Raw genomic sequence first — 24,079 nt, 5'->3', positions numbered from 1 at the left:
CCTGTGTCACAACAACAGGCCCTTCAATATCTTTCTCCTGAAAAACACTCACTCTCCCTCCAGGGAGGACGCACCTTTAGTGCATCTGGCGAGACTGCATGAACCACGGCAGCTTTGATTTCACCCTAGCATATGCAAGTAATTTGTTTGAAGGGAAGGAGGTAAAACGGGGTAAAACGCTGGTAATGGAGGGAAGAGGAGAGATAAAAGCCACTCACATGACTATTTACAGGGAAAGCACACATAAAAATCCCTTTTGTGTCTATATAAATAATAACAAAAGACGTAAAAATGAAATATGTGCATGTTTTTAACTCAAAATGCAGAGAAAACCAATAAAACAACAGCATTCCGTGTGAAAACGATGAACATTACTATGATGCTGCCCAAATACAAGGCAAACAAAGACAAATTCCCCAAGTTAATCAGCATGTTTTAGTATGTAGTTTTGGTACATTATCCCAATTCATATTAGATAAAAAAGAGAATAATCTTACATTATATTATGTTGAATTTTCTGAACTGATTGATGGCTAACAGCATGTGGATATACTGCCATCTGCTGATTAAAAAAATCACATTTTACCTTTCATTTTGCAAGCTCTGAGAAAAAAAGTCAATAGGACAATACACAGTTGGTTAATATGGTCCATTTTAATGGTTTTGTAGCATGACCAAAAAAAAAAAACCTAGCTTGTGTAATACAGTAGTTTCATTAAAATAGTACATTTCTACTGTCAAAAACCATCACTGGTCTCGAAGGGAGTTAACAAAGTGATATGGCTTCCACTGGTGCAGCTACAACTCAAATAGCATCTGCTAATGATTCTGGTGAGGATGTCAAGAAATTCATGTCGTGCAAGCATCCTCTGTACCCGACACCTGGCAACAATAAAAAAATGTATAAAAAATAGAGAGACCAACTTATAGAATCTAGTAAAGTTGTGAGTGGTTACGAGTTATGTGCTCCAAAGAGAAATAAATATACACATAAAACAAAATGACACATTATGCAGTTCTTTACAGAGTATTCATTATTCTGAGCATTTGAGTTATTGCTTATCGCTATTAACCAAACTAAAAAAAACACTCTTTGGGTCTAATTCTACACTATTAATGTTTGTCCAACTAATTTAAACAGGAGGGAGCAAATAGAAAATAAAGATAAATGGTGGATGATGTACAGGGCACATTGTGTTGCAAACTTTTTCATTTAACCATCTATCTGAACAGTGTGCAGAATTATCTGCATTATCCTATGTCTTCATTCATTTTGACTTTGGGTTAAACTGAGTATAACATCTAATTCTGACACAGACATTTTAGATCTTCTCTTTAAGGCTACATCCATACTACTACATTAACGATCTCTGTCCACATGAGCGTTTTTGGCTCCGTATTAGTTTTAACCGCCTTCCATACTAACACGCCTGAAAACCCATATCGATGCCGGTGTAAACAGGAAACATTTGGTTGCTAGTTCCGTTCGCGCGAACAATATTTCATCTTCTACGCACGTAAGCAGTTGTATCATTGTAAAATGCAGAATTCAACTGCACAACAGCTGTTAGCAAAGACAACAGGGTCAGCAGCGCTTGTAATTGATTCTCCTTGTTGCGTTCTACACCGGTAGCCGAGGCTATAATGTAATGCAGGTGGTTTTGTTGATGTAACTGAGAAGATCCAATCAGCAAGTGGTTGCATCTACGTCATTGTTTCCAGAGATCTCAGTTCTTCCGTCCAGACTAAAACGCAGACCACCATTTCTACACTTCTCCGTTTTTGCGACTCGTGGAGTCATGTGAGCGTATCCGTAGCATCGTGGATGCGTTTTCAAACGAAAACATAGTAGTGTGGATGTAGCCTGAATTGCAAACACACGTATGCAGGGGTCACATGTTTACTGCATGTATCCTGTAGTTCTTCTAATAAAGTCAACATCTCTAAAAATTGTAAGACTCAATAAATTCTATTTCTGTGAAACAACTGCTTAAAATGTGGCGTTACAGCAGAACAGATGCACGATGTTGGATCTTAACAAGAGTGTTTGGAGGTGAAGCTTGCTTATTAAATCCACTTATCTGCTTTCCAGAGTCTTTATATATACATGTCACTTAAGGAAGGCTTAAATTTCCAATCCCACAATGCACAGTGCCAGCACCACCAAAGATGCCAGGCTTAGATTGGGTGTGATCATCGATGCTTTACCTGAGGAAACAGAAACATCATGAGATGAATGGACTAAGAATACAAAGACAAAAAAATCTCAAACATTAAAATGGTCTTAGTCTCACCCAGAATCTTAATCTTCCTGATTGGTCCATCTCCTCCCTCATAACGACCACGCACCATCAGCTCATAGTCGCCAACCTGAGGCATGGGGAAGTCCATGAAGTGCCAGCCAGTGATGTAGACTTTCCCGTAGATGTAGCCTGACTTTCTGAACATGACCTAGGAAAAATGGGCAGGTTTCAACAAATCCGTTATTGTCATCTTGAATTGTAAATTAGTGTTAGATGTAATTTACATTAGGCTAAAAAAGATAGCAGCAAAACCTTCCACACGCACCTTGTAGTACAGTGGGAATGAAATATCGCCGAACCAGTCGTACTGGATGTGATCCCACCACACATACAGCCACTTTCCTGTCCAAGAGATATAGCGCCACATCCTGGGAGGCTCTGGTGGTGCTGGAATCAAAAAACGTATTTATCAACACCACGTCTGCAAATCATCATAGTAAGATACCTCTAACTGTTGCTGTTTATTGTGATAGGTTGTGAGTAATAGGTCTTACGAGGTCTCTTAGTGAACATCTCACAGTGTTCACCAGGTGGTCCAAGGCCGGCTCCATTGAAGGCACGGACCTCGATGAGGTAGTGCGCGTCTGGCAGCATGTTCTCCAGCCTGGTCTGATTGACTGCAGCTGTAACAAATATGCGATGGGCTCCCGGCTCTGGGTCATCGTACTTTCTCCAGTATTTGACCTGGTTAACAAGACCCATGATGTTTTACACAATGAGAGAATTTCTGAAGCTAACTAGCACTGGCATCATGCCCAAAGTACAGTGGTGATGTGGTGGTAATACTTCTTACAGTGTAATTTGCAGAAGAACTATAACTGGAAACCGGTTACGTCTGTTATGTCGAGAGAAGAATCTTAGCTGTGTCCCAATTCGGGGGCCACGCCTTCTTCAGAGGCTGCATTTGAAGACTGATTGCGTCACAGCGTCGCGATGAGGCTGTTCCATTTTAAAGCTAGCTCCTCCAAATGTAGCCACCTGCATCTCAGAGCAACGAAGGCTCCAACATGTGGATCCTTCTCAGGCAAACCTATCCCAGGATTCATTGCGGTTTGGTGAACTGTTCTTTAAAGAGATTATTGAGTTCTGTTGCTTGGCACCAGCGTTAAGGGCGGAGCAAGCTGGTGACGCCGATCATTGTGTTCAGCCTTCCCGGTCTACGGCCTCTGAAGTGGGACAATATCTCTCTGGCTAAGTACAATTGATAAGGTTGCTATTAGCCTAGCAGTTTTACAGCAGTTGCAGTTTAGCAGACTGCTAATATTACATCCAGGGTTTTGTCTGATCTTTGACGAAACTATTATCGACAGTCATCATTTATCTACTCCCCCACTGTGATTACTGATCTGGGATTTGTTAATTTAGTTTCTGTGTAATCAGTTTACTGCTAATCAAGCTAGCCTCCAAATTAGCCCATTGAGGCAAATGTGTTACTAATACAACAATCTAACATTCTTTAGTGCATGTTTACTGGCAGTATTAAGTACTGGGTCGTTCTCCCTACAGAGACATAATGTTGGTCTTTCTTTGCTGAGATTTAGTTTAGTTTTAGCAAGAGGACAATATAATTAATTTGTACAGAGCCAAACACTAAGTCTCCAGTAACAAACCGTGCACATTGATTGGCAATCTGTGCCAATCCGTGGGCATGGATTTGCAATATTAGGAATCCCAGAGCATGGTTTATAATGCACAGATTGCAAAATTGGGGGTAAATTTGACAGCCAAGCTCATCTATACTTTTGTGAATCTAGTTATCTTATAAATGTACCAATTTTTTTAATAATATTGAATCTACTATTTATGCAAATTTTCCTTATTTGGTTTAGATAAAGGTTTTTAGCTGTTTTTCTGCTGCCTCCATGGATTGTAAAACCAAAAAGCGATTAATTGATATTTGCCAATAAATAAACATAGCTACATCTTAATATGCCAACACTTCAGTAGCCTTGTAACCTGAAACAAGTTGTATAATTTCTGTTGGAACACAGAATCAAAGGCAGCTGGGCTTAACAATGTAAATGTGTAAAGTTGTAGATAGAAATCTTGAGTTGGTTTGTGGGCTGCTTAAAGCTTTATACCTGGTATCCCTCAATGTACTGTTGCAGGCCTGTTCCAGTATCGACCACTGGTAACCACCACACCAGGGCTTCAGTGGAGGACACCGGCCTGGCATAGACGTCTGTCGGAGACTCTATAGGTACTGGAGAAATCAGAGAAAAGAAAAAGGTTGGTCATCTGCTCAGGGTTTAGTGTCCCCACTAAATCTGAGGAACCCAAACTGAAACAAACAAAACAAAAATGTACCATCTCGTGGGTAGTAGATGACTTTGGTGAGGCTGTACGGTCCGTCTCCTTTCACGTTAAAGGACTTGACCTTCACCTGAAACTCTCGCACCTGGAAGTCTTCCTCAGTGGGAATGAAATAGGTGTCTCTGTGGACGTAACGCCTCGTCTCAGGGTCCGAGATGGTCTTGTACCACCAGTCGTAAGCGTCGTGAGGCTTAAACGCGACAATGTAGCCAAACTTCTTGCCGTAGAAATACCACGGCTCCACAGGCTAAAGGTCAGGAGTAGAAAGAGAGAAAATAAACTAGTTTTGGCACATGAAAAAGTCAAAATCTTGATAGTGTCACATGATGTGAGGGGCTACTTACTGTCCATGTAATCACAATCTCGCCATTTCTGCCTCCATAGCCTGCTACATCAGTGGGTGAAATCACTGGAGCTGAAAAGAAAAGGGTCTATCTTAGTTTTTCCTCCACAACTTTCCTGATTATAAAATACATCAAATATTTGTGTTTTGTTCTTACAAGCATCCCAGGTTTTGATCTTGAGGGAGGGGATGCTGGCCTCTCCGGAACCATACTCATTGGTGGCGATGATCCTGAACTGATACTCCATCCAGGGGAACAGGTCCGTCACCTCTACCTTCTCAAAGCTGCCGTCAACAACGGTTGGAGCTGAGAGACATGACAGGCACCCAAGACAAATTATGTACTAAAAAAAAATCAGTCTCATATGCAGGTGGATATGAGATTTAAGGATACGGTTGCTCCAACTGTGGAGCGAGCAGGCCCCCTACTGGTTGAGAGCAGTACTCACAGGTGCTGGCATCCTTCCAGTCATCCTCATACAGAGCCCAGTACTGCCTGGTCTGAATGGTGTAGTAAAGAATGGGGCTGTTATGTTCTGCTCCTTTACTCCACAAAAGCTTCACCCACGTGTCCCCGATCTCATCAATACGGATCACACCAGGGGGACCAGGAACACCTGGATTAGAAGAAGGTTGAGAAAAGAGATCAGATAATGGAATAATAATAAACTGTATTTCTATAGCACTTATCTAAACAAGTTTACAAAGTAATTTACAAAATACATGGTAATAAAACAAGACAAATAAAATAATTTAAAAAAAACAACACCCATCAAAAAGTCAGACATTAAAAGGCTTTCTTGTACGATATGTTTGAAAAATGTTACTGAACATTTCAACAAAATGAACAAAAACAATCAGACAGTCTTGGGGCCGATCGTGATCAAAGGAAAACGTTGCTGGTACTGACCTACGATCTTGAGGTCAGCGTACGCTGTATCGTTGTCCACAACCGTCTGAGCCGTGCAGGTGTAACGACCCTCGTGCCAAATCTGGACGTTGTTTATTCTAAGGTCACCGGTGCCATCTTCAGTCTGGACGACCGGGAGGAAGAGGAAGGGAGAGAGATATGAAGAAGGAAATACATCTGTCATGTTCCCAACTGTGAGACATCTGACAGATTAAAAATGGGGCGAGGAGGAATCATCACCCTACCATAACACGTTCATAGTGTTGCCACTCCGAGTCAAAGTCGATGACTCTGAAATCTATGGCCCAGATGAAGGTGATGTCCAGCATGGGGTCGTATGATGCAGTGCACTTGAGAATGACCTCATCGCCAACCTTGACCTCAGTGTCTTCAGGAGCCTCCGTGATGCTGGTCGCCTCTAAGTGTTAAAAAAAAGTACTATATTTAAATATGCAGAAATATGTAAAAACATGTTATTAAATATGTTGAGAATACAAAAGTGCAGTACGTAAAGTAAGCACATTAACCTGTAATGGTGAGATAACCAGAGCTGTTGGCCTTCCCTCTGTCGTTCTCGACAAAGCAGTTATAGGTGCCCTCATCATTTTTGGTGGCATTGAAGATCTCCAGAGTCCCATCAAACAGGATGGAAATGCTAAAAATTAATGTAATTAAAAAAGCAAGTCAGCAGAAGACTAATGAAAATCAAGTATCTTCCAGTGCTACACTGTTTTAAATTCTTATTATTGCAGCGTCATTATGTCCAATCTTTCCTCCTATGACTTGTACTGACCGTGAATTGTTAAAGAGCAGCTCTTTGTCCTTTGTCCACGTGAACCGAGGCCTGGGAGCCGCTCGGGGTTTGCACTCGATCACCACTCGTCCGTCTCTGGCTCCAAGAAGCTGCTTCTTTACGGGGTTAAACTCAAATGTGGGAGCGCAGGCTGGAGGGAGGTTAGAGAGCAAGGATCATTCAGTTGGTGAAAGCTTTGAATACTCTATTTTGTAAACTAGTATATAATAAGACATTATGAGTGTAGATGTTTGGGGGGGGGGCTCACCTATGACTCGCAGCTCGGCATTGGCATATTTGATGCCCCAGTAATTCTCAGCAATACACTGGTACATCCCAGAGTCATCAAAAGTCAGACTTGAAAACTTCAGCTCACCTTTACCATACTGCGACAAAACAAAAAACATGAAATACTTAAAACACACAACTAAAGCCAAGCAGAGACAGATTAAATCTAATTATAAATGTTGAGTTTTCACCATATATCCGTCTTTGTACCAGCGGATGAAAGGGAAGGGCTTCCCTGAGGCCACGCAGCGCATGGTGTGCTCGGAGCCGATGTCGATCTGAGTGTTGTTGAGGGTCTCAGCCCACTCTGGGGCAGCTAAAAAGGACAAAACATTTATATGGCCTTGAACATTTCCTTAAGTTCCACTTCTTGCCTTGGTGTTGACCTGTTGGACAATTGCTGTGAAAATGAGGACTGGAATGAATAGACTAGATTTATGTTCTTTAACAAAGGTTTTCACCTTTCACAAACTTTGGATTATTTTGACAATGTTGAAGCATCATGGAGATCTTTGCAAACTTGAACCTAACATTAATTAATGTGTACTGAAGTAAAAAAGTTGGACCAACTTAAAAAATAAGATTTCACTTGGTTACACACAAATATATAAAGTTTGCTCAACTTAAAGAAACACTAAGTTGGTTTTATACCTTCAAATATAAGCTTCAAAATCATTTTGATGGTACACAAACATATAATAGGGAGAACGGCGTGCCTATCATTGTCACAGCACCACCTGGAGGCGTGGAACTACAATATGCACTGTCATAACTTTTGCTTGTTTGCTTGTTCAGGCTAAGACCGCAAATCGTATTTACGACAGTGAAATAACGCATCCTACCTATGGGGGGAGCCCAAGGTATAGCCGAGAGTTCACATAGCTTTTATTGTAAGTGAAGTAACGAATATCGCTGGTCTTTATAAAACTGTACTTTGCAGAATCTAATGCTTGAAATAGCTTTACTTACACTCCACATAGAGCCAGGCCTTGTGCCAGTCCTTCCCTTTAGTGTTGATGGCTTCGCACTCGTATCCTCCCACATCCTCGTACTGCACATTGTACAAATGAAGCGCGGCTCCGGATTCACTGATCTCGTGAGTTGCTGGGAGGTCTGTGGCGTCCACCTTCCTCCAAACAATATAAGGGATGGGACTGAACAGACAGAGAAACATTAGAGCAACAAATAACTGCTCATCATCACATTAAAAGGTCCCTGCTCTCCGTGAAAGCACTCTGTGTCCTTAAATGACTTACTTTCCCAGAGCAAAGCACTCTAATGTAATATTAGAGGCCAACATGGCAGTAGTATCTGGGAACTTCACCCTGATGTCTGCAGGGTACTTCCTTTCCTCCCCTAAGGCCAACAAAAACAGTAAATTACATTCAAATTTTAAAAAAGGCTTTTAGACTTGTTTTAGATGCGGCTACTATCACCAACCCTCATCGGGGGGTGAAGGGATGAGGGGGATGAACTTGGAGAAGACACTCTGCCCGGTGATGGGACTGGAAACGTAGCAGGAGTAGTTTCCTGCATCCTGAGCCTCCACCTTGGAGATGTACAGGTTCCCTGTCTGCTGGGAAACGAATCGGCGGCGATCTGTGTTCAGGAAAACTGGGAACTCGTTGAAGATCCAGCGGTAGGTCACCGCCTCTGGAGGAGAATGAGGAAAATGTTTGTGGACGCATACTAAATTCCTCTTTACAAATATCAAAAATGATTACATGCAGAAAAAAAGATGGAGCCATGTGATGAAGACATAATAATAGGCACATACTGGGCCAGGCTTTTGGAGGTGCACACAGCAGAACTGCTCCCTGTCCTTCTTTGATGTAAACTGGAGTTCTCTCCTCGTCAGAAAACTCCTCCAAAACTACACAGCAGATAAGGATCATTATTATAAAAAAAATATTAACCATAAAATAGAATTTGTAATACGCAAATTAATATAACAGGAAACTACAGATATATTTAAAGGATTACTCAATTGCTCAAATTTAATAATTGTGTTAATAAATACATTTGTATTTCTTTTTTTTAATCTCCGTAAAATATCAACTTTATTTATGCTGTAATTTTATGGAAAGTGTTTTTACTATCAGATCTCTTACAGGATTCTTTACACTGTAATTTCGGCAAATACCTTTGATTTATGAAGAGATAGAAACAAGGGAACTAAAGAGACATTTTTCTAGTCGCTTTTAGAGAGCATAAAGTGAATATGAAAGAAAAATAAAAGCCTAAACCATAGGACGAAAAAACATAAGACGTGGAGGAACACCAAGTATCGGCACCCTGCGAGATAGAAATAAGGTTTATATACTCACATCCAAACTTGACCCTAGCCTCCTTGCTAATGACAGTGCCGTAGATGTTCTTGGCCACGCACACGTACGTGCCGGCGTGCTTCTTCTGTCTAGGGTTGGTGATGACCAGGTTCCCCCCCACCAGGCTGTAGAACTCATCTGGCTGCTCCATCAGCTTGATCTCCCAGTTATCACGACGCCACCTAGCAGCGGTACAAACACAGCACATGATCTATTTATTGTGTACAAATAGTGGCACAGTAACATGTGTATATATTGTCATGAATGAAAATCTTTGTGTAACCTGTATGAAGCTGGTGGGTTTGACCGAGCCCTGCAGTTCATGGAGATTCTGTTGTCGGGTGAGTCCTCAGAGTAAACCACATCCACCGGCTCCTCCTCAAAGATGGGACCATAACCGGTTGCATCATCTGGAAAAATCAAATGACTTTCAGCCGATGTACAAACTAGAATTACCGCCCAGTGGTTGTGAAGCCCACATGACCTTGACCATCCAAATCTAGTCAGTTAATCCTTGAGTAAGTAGAACATTTTAAATAATTATTTCTTAAGAAAATACGTTGTTAGGTGACATGGGCCCTAAAAATAATGAATTAAAGTTTCTGGTGATCACCAGATAGGGCTGGGCGAAATTACTTTGAATCAATATCACAATTATTTTAAACTTTTACCTTGATTACGATTAATGAACGATTATTTTATGTTCCGTTTGTGTTCACGAGAATGGAACGGGTGGGTAACCTGCGGCCACACTGCAGAGGCATAAACATTTTCAATAAAATGAACTCACCTCCATAAATTCTTGGCTCACCAAAGAGAACCGCCTCTACAAGTGGAAAAGAAAAATCTTTGCATCAGTCAATGGTGTACAAGGCTTCCACTTGTTCAGAATAGTACAGTTTCATTATATCACTTTGAGGAGCAGGTGTTCTATCTTCAGGTGTCTGACCTGTGATGGAGATGGAGGAGCAGAGGGCCAGGAGCAGCAAACCAGCGGAGGCCATGGTGGTCAACAGACTGACTTACTGCAGGTGCACGAGTCAGGCGGGCGGAAACAGGGACACGGACAAAACGTGGATGAACCGGGCGTGAACTGGAGAGACAAGACACAAAGATTTTAAATGTTTTGTCACCTTTCCTTGCTGTGTCAGTGTATTTTTCTAAAAACAGATCCAACAGTCCCCTCATGAAGCACAATTAAAGTGACAAGAACCAGATTTTTATTTGGATCTGCACCAACAAGATCCGTTCATTATTCTCTGGAAAATCTATAAAATGTTTAAGAAACGCTCCCTTTCTCTTACTATTAAAGAAGGTGAAAAAAATTCTCGGATAAATTTTAGCAGTTCTTGTTTGTGTCGTGCCCCACCCCTCCAAAAGAGTCCATGGAAATAGTTGAGTAGCTTTTGTATAATCCTGCAAACAAACAAACAAACACAGACAAAATCATAACCGCCTTGGCAGAGGTAAATAAAACATGTGATCCTTCAAATATAGAGTGTCGACAGTATATGGATTTTCCACACCAAAAAACAGATTGAGCACAGTACTTGCTGGAAAACCCTCTTGTGCCTATAAATGTTTCAGGATGTGAGTGACTCAGCAGAATACAGCGAACAGCGAGAGCAGAGCAGGCACAGGGACGCACGCGCACCTGCAGAGGAGCACGAGCCTTCACTGCATGCATGTATGTGCACGTCAGGGCAAAAACGCAAGGTGCAACTCTGCAGCAGACAGCCCCTGCTGTGTCCGTCACACATGCTTACACATCACTTCTGCAGGGACGGAACGTGAGCAGCCACAGCGTTTCACCGTCAAACAGGATGCACAGGGAGAGACAGAGGGCACGACATACAAGATGCTCAAGAGCTTTTCAAAAATAATTTGGATGTGGGAATTCTGATGTGGTAAACGCTTGGAATTTGCAGCCCTAAGATGTGTACCACTTCATGTCCGACCTGACATTAACACAACATTGGCCCCATGTCCCGGGTCTACCCTGCTACACTGGGATTCCAATCCAAGTTTCTACATAAAAGACACTCAAAGAAAGTATGCATCTTAAATGCGGTCGATTTTTCAGTGTGTGTAGTGGATGGACACTATTCTCCCACAATTCAGTGCCCAAAAGGAAGTGGAGGAGATTGTCAAAACTGAAGAACAAATTGTGAGAAGGAATTTCATTAAAATTGCATTTTGATAAACTTCTGACCTTATTTCCTGTTGGTTTAAAATTATACAGTATGTTGCTGTAGTGAGTATGTAGTTGAAACTATGCAATTATTATGTTGATTGTGATGGAGCGAAGGTCACAAAAATCCCTCACAGCAACATTGTTTTGGCCCAGATCTGGCCCACACACCGTCACACTACCACACTGTCACACGGCCCACATACAGCGTGGAATGAAGACACTTCTGTTTGCCAGATCTAGGCCACAAGAAAGTCATGGCAATACCGCATGTCAACCAAAGGAGGCCCAAATTTGTTTTGTGCCATATTTCCACAATAAGGCCAGAGGTGCCGCCTCATTGACTAAAGTGGCAATGCTCATTCTAAACCATGAATGGGACCCCAATACCAAAGCCTGATTCTGAACTGAATTCAACAGATAGCTGAAACTGCATAGGCAGGGCTCATCAAAATATAGCTAACAGTTCAAAAATCTAGATATGGAGGTTATGTTTTCACCCCTGTCTGTTGGTTGGTTTGCTTGCGACCAGGATTATGCAAAAACTACTCAACAGATTGATGACCATGAAATGTTGTGTAGGGGTGGGGCGTGATACAAGGAAGAACGCATACAATTTAGGATCAGATCAATTTCCATTCAAACCTTTAAATCACATATAGTTGGGGCGTGGTCCTTGCTGGTGAAAATGTACTTAAATACACTATTAACTTTGACACAACAAATACTGCGACCTTCTGCAGCGGCCGTCCCCTAAACCAGTGCCTCTACATCCTGCAGTAAAGCTTGCAGCGAAGTCTCACGGCAATTCCCTGAGTCATTCTGGATGTGGGAAGTAGGAGGGAGAAGAAAAGGAGGATAATAACAAGCTACAGCTCAGGAAGAAAAAAAAAATATATATATATATATATATATATATATATATATATATATATATATATATATATATATATATATATATATATACACACACAGACTGGCACCTCAGCAGCCATGTCTGTGTCGAGAGAGAGAGAGAGAGGCAAAGGCATACAGGCAGTGAACAGTGCATTGTCATGCAGAGGCTGCAGCGCTGTCTCCTCATGTGCACTCCTGATGACTCAACACTAACATCAGTACAGTGTCCCAGCACTTGGCTGCAAATATCCCGCATTGTTACGGCTGTGTTTTTGGAAAATGGCGTAAGAGCACTGCATCCCAGGTCAAATTCAAAAGACGCACAAGCCTCCATGGCACGTTTATGCACAGCTTTGGCTTTACACAGATTACAGTGGCAGCAGCAATCTGTCCCACCAGTGACTCTGATCATTTCATCAGAGCGTGTTTTCATGCGTCCCCCCCCCCCTGGCCAGTAATCCCATCACAGATCCTCTTTGGTACCGAAAATTTAGGTCAGCACATGTATTAAGCCCTTTGTCTGGGTGACTGAATAAACAGGGTTTGCTGTGGTTTGGTGACTGCATTTGACATTTTTACAGTCGTGTTTGAATTCTGCCATATCGGGAATCCCATCAATCTTTTCTGTTTTGTTTGTCAGATTAGATTTATTTTTTTCGCAAATGTGCAGCTTTTCTGCATCACAAGAGTCTGAATGTGACATGAACACACTCAGGCCTGATGTTGAGGATGTGGGATTGCAAGATAAGATAAGATAAACCAGCAATGAGATGAATCGTGACCCTGAAACATTTGATTTGGAGCAAATAATGAAATGGGAAAATGTTAAAAAAAGATAAAAGGTACAAGACTGTGTACATATTTTTAAAAATGATATTGAGGGATATGTGAATTAATCAGTGCTGCAATATTTAACTTTGTCTTGAATCAAACATATTTGGGACTTAATGATAACTTTGATGAGTCAATAGCTGTATTATTGAATACAGTGCAGACAAATCTTTAAGCCGTTGCTCTCTTGCCCATGAAGGACAGTTCGGCCTTTACCCAAAACATGCCCATGGTGCATCCAGCACCTCCCCTGCGCACTTTGCGCACCGATCCCAGATCTGACACTTTTACCTTGCGTTTGTTTCAGCATGTGCAGCGCAGCTTGTTTCAAACAGTGCTCATTTGGTCGGAGAAGTCCCTTCTACAGCGCCTTACATCACTTCACCAATCCCGATGACGACAGAGCGGCACCGGTAATCCACTGTTCTGCAATGCGGTACTCCTGTGCCCCCCCCCCGCCCGCCCGGTCCATTTCTGCACCACGGAGCTCCACACGTCCCCGTCTTCACTTTACTCTCCAGACATAAGAGCCACTTTGCTCACGCACACGCTCTCATTGCGTTGTCTCTCTTACCTTTGCGGCGAAATGAGGGGAGATTTCAATAAGCTGTCCGCATGGCACACCTGCAGCCGAACCGCACCGTCCTGCAGCAGCCCGCCTCCACCCACCGGGGCGTCCAGCTCTGCTTAACTTTTCCATTGGATGAGAGGGGATGAGCATCACCTCTGGGTGGCAGAGAGGCTGCGGCTGGCTGCGATTGGTCCATGAGAGAGGGAGGATGCGAGAATGCGAGCATCATCACCATCATCGTCGTCATGCTGCTCAAGGGCGGATCCGGCGGCACTGGCCCCGACTCATTGAGAATAAATAAAAACATTAATAAAACATGAAGAAATGTTTATATATGAAGAAAAGTACACATTGTGCTTTAAAAAGGATACATCTTCAAAATATATTCAGTGATGTGTGACTTTGTTCAAAGCTACAGAGCTAACAGTAAACAATTTATTTTATCTTGTGTTATGTGCATGATTTCTTGCTGCTGTAACAGGAATTTCCCAGTTTGGGATCACTACAGTACATCTATCTAGATCAAAGTAGGGGACCGATACACTGATGGGAAGTTACATTGCCATCCCTAAAACTAAATCATTAATGTGGGTTTAAAATATTCTGCAAAGGAATCTTCACCTGAGACCATTTATCAGTTTACACAGTAGCGATGGTAGCAATCGCAACAGTGCAGTGGATAGAAGAGTTACAAATTAAGAAGGTTGTTTTGTGTACAGATCCATGCTCAGCATTATTGTCATTACAGTCATTTTCATCTAATAGTAGGAAAGATTTAGTTCATGACATATTTTAGACTCTATACACCTCAAAATATGAATATTGTGATAACTTTAGTTAATACCAGGACACAGAGGAATAAAGGGCAAAGAAAGGGTGGATTTATCAAGCACTAAATCACAAAGAGGACATTTCATTTAGTAAATCGGAAGCAAAAACAACAATCAAAAAGAAAAATTAAAGAATGGCAGAACCTTACAAACAAGTGCAACATGTAGTGAGCACAGTGAGGACAGCAAAAAGGAGCCAGAAAGTGCAATTTTCCGTGCTTAAAAAAAGGATAATCAGTTGAAAAAAGAAAGATAATAGCACTAGGAAGTGAGATTACAGGAGGGAATAAAGAAGCTAATACATTTCTGCAACTCCCTTTAGCATAGTCAGGTCTTGGATTGGTCCAGGTGTGAATCCAGTCCGTCTCTTTTTGGCCCATTTTTCATACCCTTTTGGCAGGACATTTACCTCCATCTTTCCCCACTTGAGTGGTTGCAGGTTAAGTTTCTCGGCCTTAACCGCCTCTTTTGTAAGCTTGTGGGTTAGTCCATGAACTTTTCTTGTGAGGACAGAGTTTTTTTTGACATGCCTCGTCTTTCTCTGCTCTGATGGCTTCATGTCTGCCCTTCACACCTTCGAAATGTTGAAGGTCTTTGCGAAGCTCCTGAATTTTGTCCTGGAGAATCAAATTCTCACGGAGAGTGCTCTTTGTGGCCTGCTGGTCGCTCATAGTCATCCCTCATGACGTTTGCCTCTCTGATCTTGTTCTCAAGCTCCTGGATTTCCTTTGTGAGGCTGGTGACATTGGCGTTCGTGGCAGCAGCATTATCTTGAAGCTCATTATAAGCATTGAGCGAATTTGCCAAATGTGCATATTCTTCTCTCTTTTTAACATATGTGCGTTGAAGCTGGAAACGCGTGTGGTTCATGGCCATATTCTCAGCTTTTAGTGCTTCATATTCGGACCTAATCCTTGGAGCATCGTTTATTTTTTCGGTCAAAATTTGAATCTTTTGTCGGATGGTGGTGATGTTCGACCTGAGAGCACTGTTTTCCCTGAATGCCTCTGTGAGCTTCATGTCAATCTTACCATGCAAGAGTCTATGATGGAGGAGACAAGCCTTGTCGGTCAGCCTATAATTTTCACAGCTCAGAGCTTCGTTTTCTCTTTTCAGTGATTTATATTCATCCTCAATAGATTTTTGAAAACGTTCTTGCATTCGTAGCGCCATAAGTTGTTTAAGGAGCAAATCGTTTCTTTGGATTAGGATTTCCCGATCACTTTTAGCCTTCCTTTTTTTCTCCTCCAAGACGATTGGATCCTGGAGTTGCTTGTGCAACCTGTCCACTTGATATATCAGGTCCTGGTTCAAATCCATGTCTTTTTTTCTGTCATTTTTCAGCTGTGTATACTCTTTCTGCAAGTCCTGCATTTGGCTATCCAACAAGACATGTTGATGTTCTCTGCTTAGTCCCCCCTCTCTTAAATTGCCGTCCTCGAGAGGCGTTGTGTTGTTCTTGAACCCCCGGGGACTTTTATTTCTACGCCAGAAAAACATTGTTTCATTTATGTACTTGTGTATACCACTGAACGTTGCGAGTATTGCTGTACTGTCAACTTGTTATAATGATCGAGCAGAGTCCTGTGCAGTGATATAGGACAATGTCAAGGTGCAATACCAGGTTTAATATGTTTTCTTCTTCCTATTTGTTCGGTTTGGAGTTTTAGCCCTTTTAAAGGCTCTTTAGTCTAGAATGGGTGACACTCTGCCATCTGACAATAAAGTGAACAAAGAATTAGACTTTTCACATGATCAAAGCAAATGTCTTTGAAGTGTCTTCAGTGCAGTCTTTGAGAGGTACCTTTGAGAGCTGGTTTCTCTGTTATCAGTGCTTCTGGGAGTGTAGTTGAGCACAAACAGCTGATTCAGATCAGTTGAATGAACTACCTCTTTGACATATGTGGTGTAAAAGGGATAGTTCACTGAAAAATGAAAATGCACTCATTATCTACTCACCACTATGCCGATGGAGAGATGGTTGAACTGCTTGAGTAAACAAAACACTTTTGGAGTTGAAGGGGTGTAAACATTGTTGCAACAGAATACAATACTATTGAAGTCAATGGTGAGTCCTTCTTCAGAAGACATAAAACATTAAAAAAAAGACATAACATGCCTCCATACTGATCATGTGGTGTCATCCAAGTGTCCGCAAGCCCCGACATTCAAATTTGACTTGAAACAAGGTCATTTACACCAAGTTTTTATCATAAAAGTCGCTGATATCTTCCACGAGGTGTGTTCACGGACCCTCGTACGTGCTAATATCCGCTAGCCTAGCCAAGTTAGAAAACTTTGTGATCATCCCACCTGGTTTATCTGTAATGTGGTTTTCCACAGATTTTATGTGCATGATTTCTTGCTGCTGTAACAGGAATTTCCCAGTTTGGGATCACTACATAACATCTATCTACATGAAAGTAGTGGACCAACCAACAGACTGATACACTGATGGAAAGCTACATTGCCATCCCTAAAACTAAACCATTGATGTGGGATAAAGATTTTTTTTTAAAAAAGGATTTAATGGTAATGATTCTCCTCAAACCTTTAATTCGTGTAGATACTGAGTCAGCACCATGACCTGCATTTCCCCTTAGTTAGTCCTTAATATAGTTATTCAACTGACGTGTTATATTCTGCATAGGAAGCTTCACCTGAGACCATCTATCAGTTTACACAGTAGAGATGGTAGCAATTGCATCAGCACTACAGTGGATAGAAGAGTTACAAATTAAGGTTGTTTTGTTCACAGATTCATGGTCAGCATTATTGTCATTACAGCCATTTTCATCTAACAGTAGGAAAGATTTAGTTCATGACATATTTGAGACTCTATAGATTTCTATAGATAGAAACTTTATTCAAGAATGGCAGAGCCTTTATGAAGTACAGCAGGAAGTGAGCACAGTGAAGACAACAAAAAGAAGAGAAAGTGCAATTTTTCATGACATAAAAATTATACGCAGTTGAAAAAAGGAGGGAGCAAAGAAGCTACAATATCTCTGCAACTCTCTTTAGCATAGTGAGGTCAAACGGGTCTTGGATTGGTCCAGCTTGTCTCTTCCTGGCCCATTTTTCATACCCTTTTGGCAGGACAGTTACCTCCATCTTTCCCCACTTGAGCTGTTGCAGGTTATCTTTCTCGGCCTTAACTGCCTTTTTGTAAGCTTGTAGGTTAGTCCATGAACTTCTCTTGTGAGGACAGAGTTTTTTTTACATGCCTCGTCTTTCTCTGCTCTGATGGCTTCATGTCTGCCCTTCACACGTTTGAAATGTTTAAGGTCTTTGCGAAGCTTCTAAATTGTGTTGTGGAGAAACATTCTTACGGACAGTGCTGTTTTTAGCCTGATAGAGTGTACGCATAGCCATCTCTCGAAACCTTTTCTCTCTGATCATATTCTCAAGCTCCTGGATGCTGGTGATATTGGTGTCAGTGGCAGCAGCATCATCTTGAATCTTATAAGCATTGAGCGATTATTCCAAACGTGCATATTCTTCTCTCTTTTTAATTAATGTGTGTTTGAGTTGTAAACGCATTTGGCACATGGCCAAATACTTAGCTTTTACTGCTGCAAATTCGGCCCTAATCCTTGGTGCATCGTCTACTTTTTTGGCCCAAACCCGATATTCTTTTTGGAGTTGAGTGATCTTCGACAGCAGAGCACGGTTGAGCCTCTGTGCCTTGTCGCTGTGCTTGTCCAGGTTTTCTTGCAAGAGTGTAATACGGAGATGAGCAACCTTGTGAGACAGCAAATCATTTTTACTGTTCAGAGCTTTTTTTTTTTTCAGTGATCTATATTCTTAGATTTCCCAATCCCTTTCAGCATTCCTTTTTTCTCCTCCACAACTATTTGATCCTGGAGTTGCTTGTGCAACCTGTCCACTTGATATTTCAGACCCTGGTTCAAATCCATGTCTTTTTTCATGTCCTTTTTCAGCTGTGTATACTCTTTCTGCAAGTCCTGCATTTGGCTATCCAACATGACATGTTGATGCTCTCTGCTTAGTCCTCCCTCTCTTATATTGCCGTCCTCGAGAGGCGTCGTGTTGTTCTCGAACCCCTGGGGACTTTTATTTTTACGCCAGAAAAACATTGTTTCATTTATGTACTTGTGTATACCACTGAATGTTGCGAGTACTGGTGTACTGTCAACTTGTTATAAGGATCGAGTCCTGTGCAGTGATATAAGCTGTGTTTCTTCTTATTCTTAGTTTGGTTTATTGGCGGGTGGCAACTATTTGTTCGGTTTGTATCAGAAAGCCGCTCTAGACACTTTATCCCTTTCAAAGGCTCTTTAGTCTAGAATGAGTGAGACTCTGCCACCTGCCAATAAAGTGAACAAAGAAGAAGAAGGTCATTTACACCAAGTTTTTATCATAAAAGTCGCTGATATCTTCCACGAGGTGTGTTCACGGACCCTCGTACGTGCTAATGTCTGCTAGCTTAGCCAAGTTAGAAAACTTTGTGATCATCCCACCTGGTTTATCTGTAATGTATTTTTCCACCAATTTTCAAGTCAATGTTTTCATTAAATGAAACTGAAGGTTCTTTTTTTGTGTGGCTTATAAATAAGTTCACCGGATGTTAGTTTTTCATACATTGCAGACCCAGGCTCACAACTTATAAACTTTAAAGATATAAGCTCTGTAAGTACAGCAGTGCAGCAACAAAAGGAACACCGTGCTTTTGCTTTGTAGTCAAACTGCTTTGAGATCTCTCTCATACATATATACATCATCCTCATTTAACACACTACGTGGAGTTACACACTAGCATGTAGCACTGCTTGCACGGTCATGAAGGAAAACAGGGCCCGGTTTGAAATCCTGAAACCAACATTTATTTCTTTTTTTTTTTACTTCATTTAAAATACAAAATATTTTGCAATATTATACTGTAGAGTAAACCATTTTAACAGCCTTTCATGCTTTTCATGTAGCTTCAACATTAACCAGAATGTCATATTATACCATATCATATACTGTATATCCTACTGCATGTTCAGTCACTATTCACACCCTGTTGTGTCAGTATGATTATCTGTCCATGCCGGCTCAGAATGCTCCAAATTACACTTGTGTTTTTTTTGTACACTCTTAACAAAGGATGTGTCAGTTTCAGGAGACGTCTAATTTAAGACGACAGCTTTCCAACATTCTGCTTCCACACACTGGATGTTGTCCTAAATTAGATGCAGGAATTAGTTTGAAATGATAAATCCTGTTTAAGTGTGTGCCTTTTTTTTTTTTTTTAGAAGAAAAAAATACAGAAAAGGTGCATGAACGGTCAGAGACAGAAACGAGACAGGTGTCACGAGAGCTCAGTCACAAGTTAAATAATCTCCTTTTGATACCTGAACAGCTAAACAATGAGCAAATTCACCTGACAAGTTTAAAAAGAAGAAATAAATAGTAAAATTTCACGGCAAATAAAAGAAAGAAAAAGAGTGAAAACTGTAAGTGGTCTCATGTCACACAAAACCATTTTTCACCCTCCCTTATCCCTAATGCATGAGGCCAAGCTCTCACCTCTGACCTCAACACATCTATGCTCAATTCAAGCCATTGTTTACAGAATACAACAGAAATATCTACATGTGGAAAGCTGACACGTTGCAACCAAAAAACTTGATGCAAGTTATGATAAAATGAAGACATGGAAATGTTCTCGGGGGCGGGGGGAGTCTTGTGTCTCCTGTTGAGTGGGCACAGACTGCTCGTCTCGTGTCAGAATTATTCATGGGATGAGAAATCAATATTATAATGACGCACGCTTTAACATAGTAGCATGCATGTGCTGCACACACACACACACACACACACACCCACACACACACTCGCTCACCCAAACATTCACACACAAGCTTCGTTCTTTTACAGTAATATAAAACTCACTGAGTGCTGCGCTCGGATCGTGACGACATACACAGATATAAGGTTAAATGCATAAACCAAAGTCACCAGTGTGTCTACCATTTGAAGTGAAACAAGCAATATTTTCATTCACATAAACAGATACACTTGTTTCCACATTCATTAATTCATTTTCCCAACCCCTTCTTCTCTAAGTGCAACCAGTGACAGTGAGTCCCATTTTTTTGTTTTTTATAGTAGTCTGTACCAGAAAGTTGAGTCTGGTTCCCATTGGCAGTTACCTGGTGAGTGCGTTGGCAGTGGTGCTGAGCACAGCTGCACATCCTCCTTAAGGTGAATGGGTTTGAAAGGAGAATGTTTGAAATTAATGCGTGATGGCATCTCATTCGGTGTCCGTGATGTGACCTCAGGCTACCTGCATTTTAATATTCGGCACATTTGCTCCGTCTTTAATTCTTCATTGTAAGTATGAGTTGGGCGCTTTGCAAATGGGCTGACAAATGCTGGCTAACATGATTGTCAACGAGACCATTACAACCTTTAGTTGAAAATTGTTCCTCAGAAGTACCTGTGAAAAAAGATGTTATCAATAATTCTTCAGTTAGATCAGTTTCAGCTCTGTTTACGCACCCTGGACCCCATAATAAGACTCAAAGAGGCTATACTGCTCACAATAAAGGGCTTTAAATTGAATATTCCCTTAAGGCTTACTTATGCTGCCTTTACATACAACAAGAGATGTAGCCATCACTGCCCACGTAGGCCTACTTCCATGCGTCCTTTACGTTGGCATGGTTGTTAAAGCAATACAGCCACTAGAGGGCAGCCCAGAGGCAAGAGTTTCCGACAAGAAAAGATGGAGGAGGTTGCGATAATGTACCTCTTAAGAGAGTTTGTACCTGGGCCTTGGTGAAGTAGCATTGTTGCTGAAACTAGTGCAGTGCCCGTTCTAAATCTGCCTATTAGCTTGTCCTGTGTTAATGCTCCAGATTCTACTTCAGAATTGTTCCTCGTCATTACAGAGTCGTCCTCAAACAGTTTTACAATATGCTGACACTTTTTATTGTTTGTGTGCACAGTCTACGGTGCAGAATGATCGGTTCATCCTACCAGGTTTATCTGCAATTAGGATTTTATAGTCTGTTTTTCATAAAATGAAACTGAATTAGCTTTTTCACAACATTCCAAAATAACAGCTCTATAATTCAGCTCAGTATTAAGCATTGCAGCAACAAAACAAACGTTGTGCTTTTGCTTTGTAGACAAATTGCCAAAGAGGAAATGATTCAGTGAATGTTGTTGCCATGACGGAGATCAGCCTCTGTCGTAGGTCAACCCTTCTGTGTCTCAGTCCGCTATGGGCAATTTACAATAGACATGCCAAATGCGAAGCCAATCAGATGAATGGTGTGCAAGATATGCATTCCACATACTTCCTCATGTCCTATGGCCATCTCGCTTGAACTACTGGCTACACCCCCGACGATTTCTGGTGTTACTGCTCCAATTTGTCTGTTTCCTCCGTCTCCATAAGCTTTCAGAAGACGTGCACAAATATGGACAAAATTAACGGGTAACAGAAAGCTCTGTCCGTATCTGTATCTAACGTTGAGCATAAATTATCCTTAATAATGTGGAGCTTTGAATACTCTGCAACGGCCATTTCAGTAAAGTGGGGTGGTATTTTTCTATGTGTTGCGTTCATGGACTGTGCATGAAGAGGGGTATAGCTATGGATCCAAGTCATTGTTCTCTACAAAGGCACTAGAAACCATGCTAACAGGTTCTTGATCATCAACATCTAAATACTTGGAAACTACCATGTGTACTCTCAGTGAACCTCTACATGCAATAAGCTTTTCTCTTTTTTCTGCCAGTGCATGTATCAGATATGGTAGAAGAGATGCTATCGGAGACAATGCTGGGACAGCAGTTTTGGACAATACCGTGATTGCCTTAAACCCAGGCTTACACAGTGGCCAGGATTCAGGGGTGGAAGCACTTGACGATACTGAATAAACCGCACCTGCGTTGTTGTTCCATTAGAGCTGGCTAACAAGAAACGTAGGTTTGGTGAGAAGAAAAGCAAAAAGAGCAATCTTGAGAAATCACGAGGATAAAAAGGTCAAATCAGTGTGAGAGTTGTGGCTGGCTGGTGTGAGGAGTGACCCGACTGAGTTCAAAGTGTTTCTAAACAGCTTTCCAATGACTGCAAATGGACATCCCTGACCTGGAAATATACCTTTTTCTTAGTCAATTACATATGTACAAACAGTTCATCTGTCTCAAAAAGACATTCTAGCTTCTACTGCGAGATGTAGTGTCCACAAAGACACCGCTGCCAGTAATTCTCTGTATATCAGATGCCATTAACACTTTGACTGAAAAAGAAAATCCTGTCACTAGTAGGTTTGCACCATCAACTGTATTTTACTCATCCCCGCCTCCTCCCATAATCCAGAAATGAAACCTGGATATCCCGATTTAGGATTACGGAATGGACCTTGAGTCGCAAGGTCCCACTGATCCATGCGCTCGACCTGTTGCGAGTCAGTCTTTTATAGCATAAAATAACTTGTGAAAACGAAAGCTTGGACAAACATCAGTGTGATAAGAACTACCTAAAATGAGAGATCCATCTTTGAAAAAAATGTATTTGACGTGTACTTCAAATTTTTTGTTTTGCTCATGTCCCATCCACTAACGTGGAGGAGGCGGGGTTTATGACATATTCTGCAGCCGGCCACCAGATGGCGATCGAGACACTTTGGTCTCACTTTAGGGGAGCAGTCATGCCGTTTATCGTTATACACAGTCAACAAGTGCATCAAGTGACAGGACGAGGTTAAAATGCTGCCATGCAGATGTTTGTGAATGTGAGTCGATGCATATTTTCGTGTCTGTGGCAAATTTGATTAAATATATATTTGGATTTATCAAGTTAAGTGTGTTTGGAAAGGAGATTAAATGGCACTACCACACACAGACACACTTGGCCACACTCCTGCTCAGTCTGAGTGGTAATTCTCTTTCTTGTACATTCCTTCTGCTTTTCCATATTGCTTCCTCTCTCCTCCTCTTCTTGTTTTCCTCACATCCCTCGCTTCATGCCGTCCTCCAGTGGTCATGGGGGATGTGGTGTTGGTCTCTGCTGAGTGTGTGTTGATCGGAGGATGTCACAGTGTGACAGGGATTGGCAGGTGTGGAGATGAGGGCGGGTCAGCATTGTAATAATTCCACCACGACCGTCACCTTAGCAACTGTCACCACTGGAATGGTTACATTTGCCAGGGTGACAAGGAGCGGCAGCAGCAACTGTCGCAATCAGGAGGGGGCCCCTCCCTTAGACAAACGAGTTCATGGCGTTGACGGGCGAAGGTGCCTCTGAGCTCTCGTTGCCTTCGTGCGTGTCTTTCTCTTTCTTGCCGCTGTATTGGCCGATGAAGGAGCCGTCCTCGTTGAACTGTCCGTCCCCGCCCTCCCCGTAGTCCACCAGGCTGTCGTCGCTCTCGTCACGGCGCACCGTCCCGTTGGACGGCGTCCGGCTGCCCTTCAGCGGCTTGTGGTCCTCTGTGTCACTAGAAAAGGGGTAGGAGAAAAGG

General features: G+C 41.8%; 2 protein-coding genes across 15 annotated transcripts in view; both read right to left on the bottom strand.

Annotated features, from left to right (window-relative positions):
* Nucleotides 1-634: 634 nt before the first annotated feature.
* On the bottom strand, nt 635-13,912 carry cntn1b (contactin 1b). 2 transcript variants are annotated; one of them, XM_035146841.2, is made up of 24 exons: nt 13,771-13,912; nt 10,227-10,370; nt 10,068-10,103; nt 9,561-9,687; nt 9,278-9,459; nt 8,728-8,823; nt 8,391-8,603; nt 8,207-8,306; nt 7,920-8,104; nt 7,142-7,266; nt 6,931-7,048; nt 6,663-6,813; nt 6,397-6,524; nt 6,115-6,287; nt 5,870-5,993; nt 5,409-5,576; nt 5,117-5,266; nt 4,961-5,031; nt 4,611-4,863; nt 4,385-4,506; nt 2,798-2,987; nt 2,569-2,690; nt 2,295-2,451; nt 635-2,208 (listed from the first exon to the last, which is right to left on the bottom strand). In XM_035146841.2, exons 2-24 carry the CDS (start codon nt 10,279-10,281, stop codon nt 2,126-2,128), a joined length of 3,129 nt encoding a protein of 1,042 aa, XP_035002732.1. In that variant the 5' UTR covers nt 10,282-10,370; nt 13,771-13,912; the 3' UTR covers nt 635-2,125. The 2 variants fall into 2 exon arrangements, with proteins under 2 accessions (XP_035002732.1, XP_035002734.1); XM_035146843.2 differs by lacking the exon at nt 13,771-13,912 and adding an exon at nt 13,488-13,642.
* Nucleotides 13,913-19,421: 5,509 nt separating this feature from the next.
* The window catches only part of nrcama (neuronal cell adhesion molecule a), a 55,273-nt gene continuing 50,615 nt past the window's right edge, over nt 19,422-24,079 (bottom strand). For all 13 annotated transcript variants that reach the window (XM_047338604.1, XM_047338605.1, XM_047338608.1 and 10 more), the window contains one exon: nt 19,422-24,055. In XM_047338604.1, the coding sequence (XP_047194560.1) occupies nt 23,821-24,055 (235 nt within the window). In that variant the 3' untranslated portion in view covers nt 19,422-23,820. The remainder of the gene's footprint in view (nt 24,056-24,079) is intronic.

The sequence above is a fragment of the Hippoglossus stenolepis genome, chromosome 22 (genome assembly GCF_022539355.2).
Source record: "Hippoglossus stenolepis isolate QCI-W04-F060 chromosome 22, HSTE1.2, whole genome shotgun sequence".
In the NCBI taxonomy this organism is placed as follows: domain Eukaryota; kingdom Metazoa; phylum Chordata; class Actinopteri; order Pleuronectiformes; family Pleuronectidae; genus Hippoglossus; species Hippoglossus stenolepis.
The sequence above is the reverse complement of the archived record's forward strand: the minus strand, read 5'-3'. Positions and strand labels throughout refer to the sequence as shown.

Excerpts from the sequence above, each read along its gene's own strand:
- cntn1b (XM_035146841.2), bottom strand. The coding sequence starts at position 10,281 with ATGGCCTCCGCTGGTTTGCTGCTCCTGGCCCTCTGCTCCTCCATCTCC. Across the intron at positions 6,288-6,396 it reads TGGTTATCTCACCATTACAG|AGGCGACCAGCATCACGGAG; the intron begins GTTAATGTGCTT and ends TTTAACACTTAG. Across the intron at positions 4,864-4,960 it reads AGATTGTGATTACATGGACA|CCTGTGGAGCCGTGGTATTT; the intron begins GTAAGTAGCCCC and ends CCTGACCTTTAG.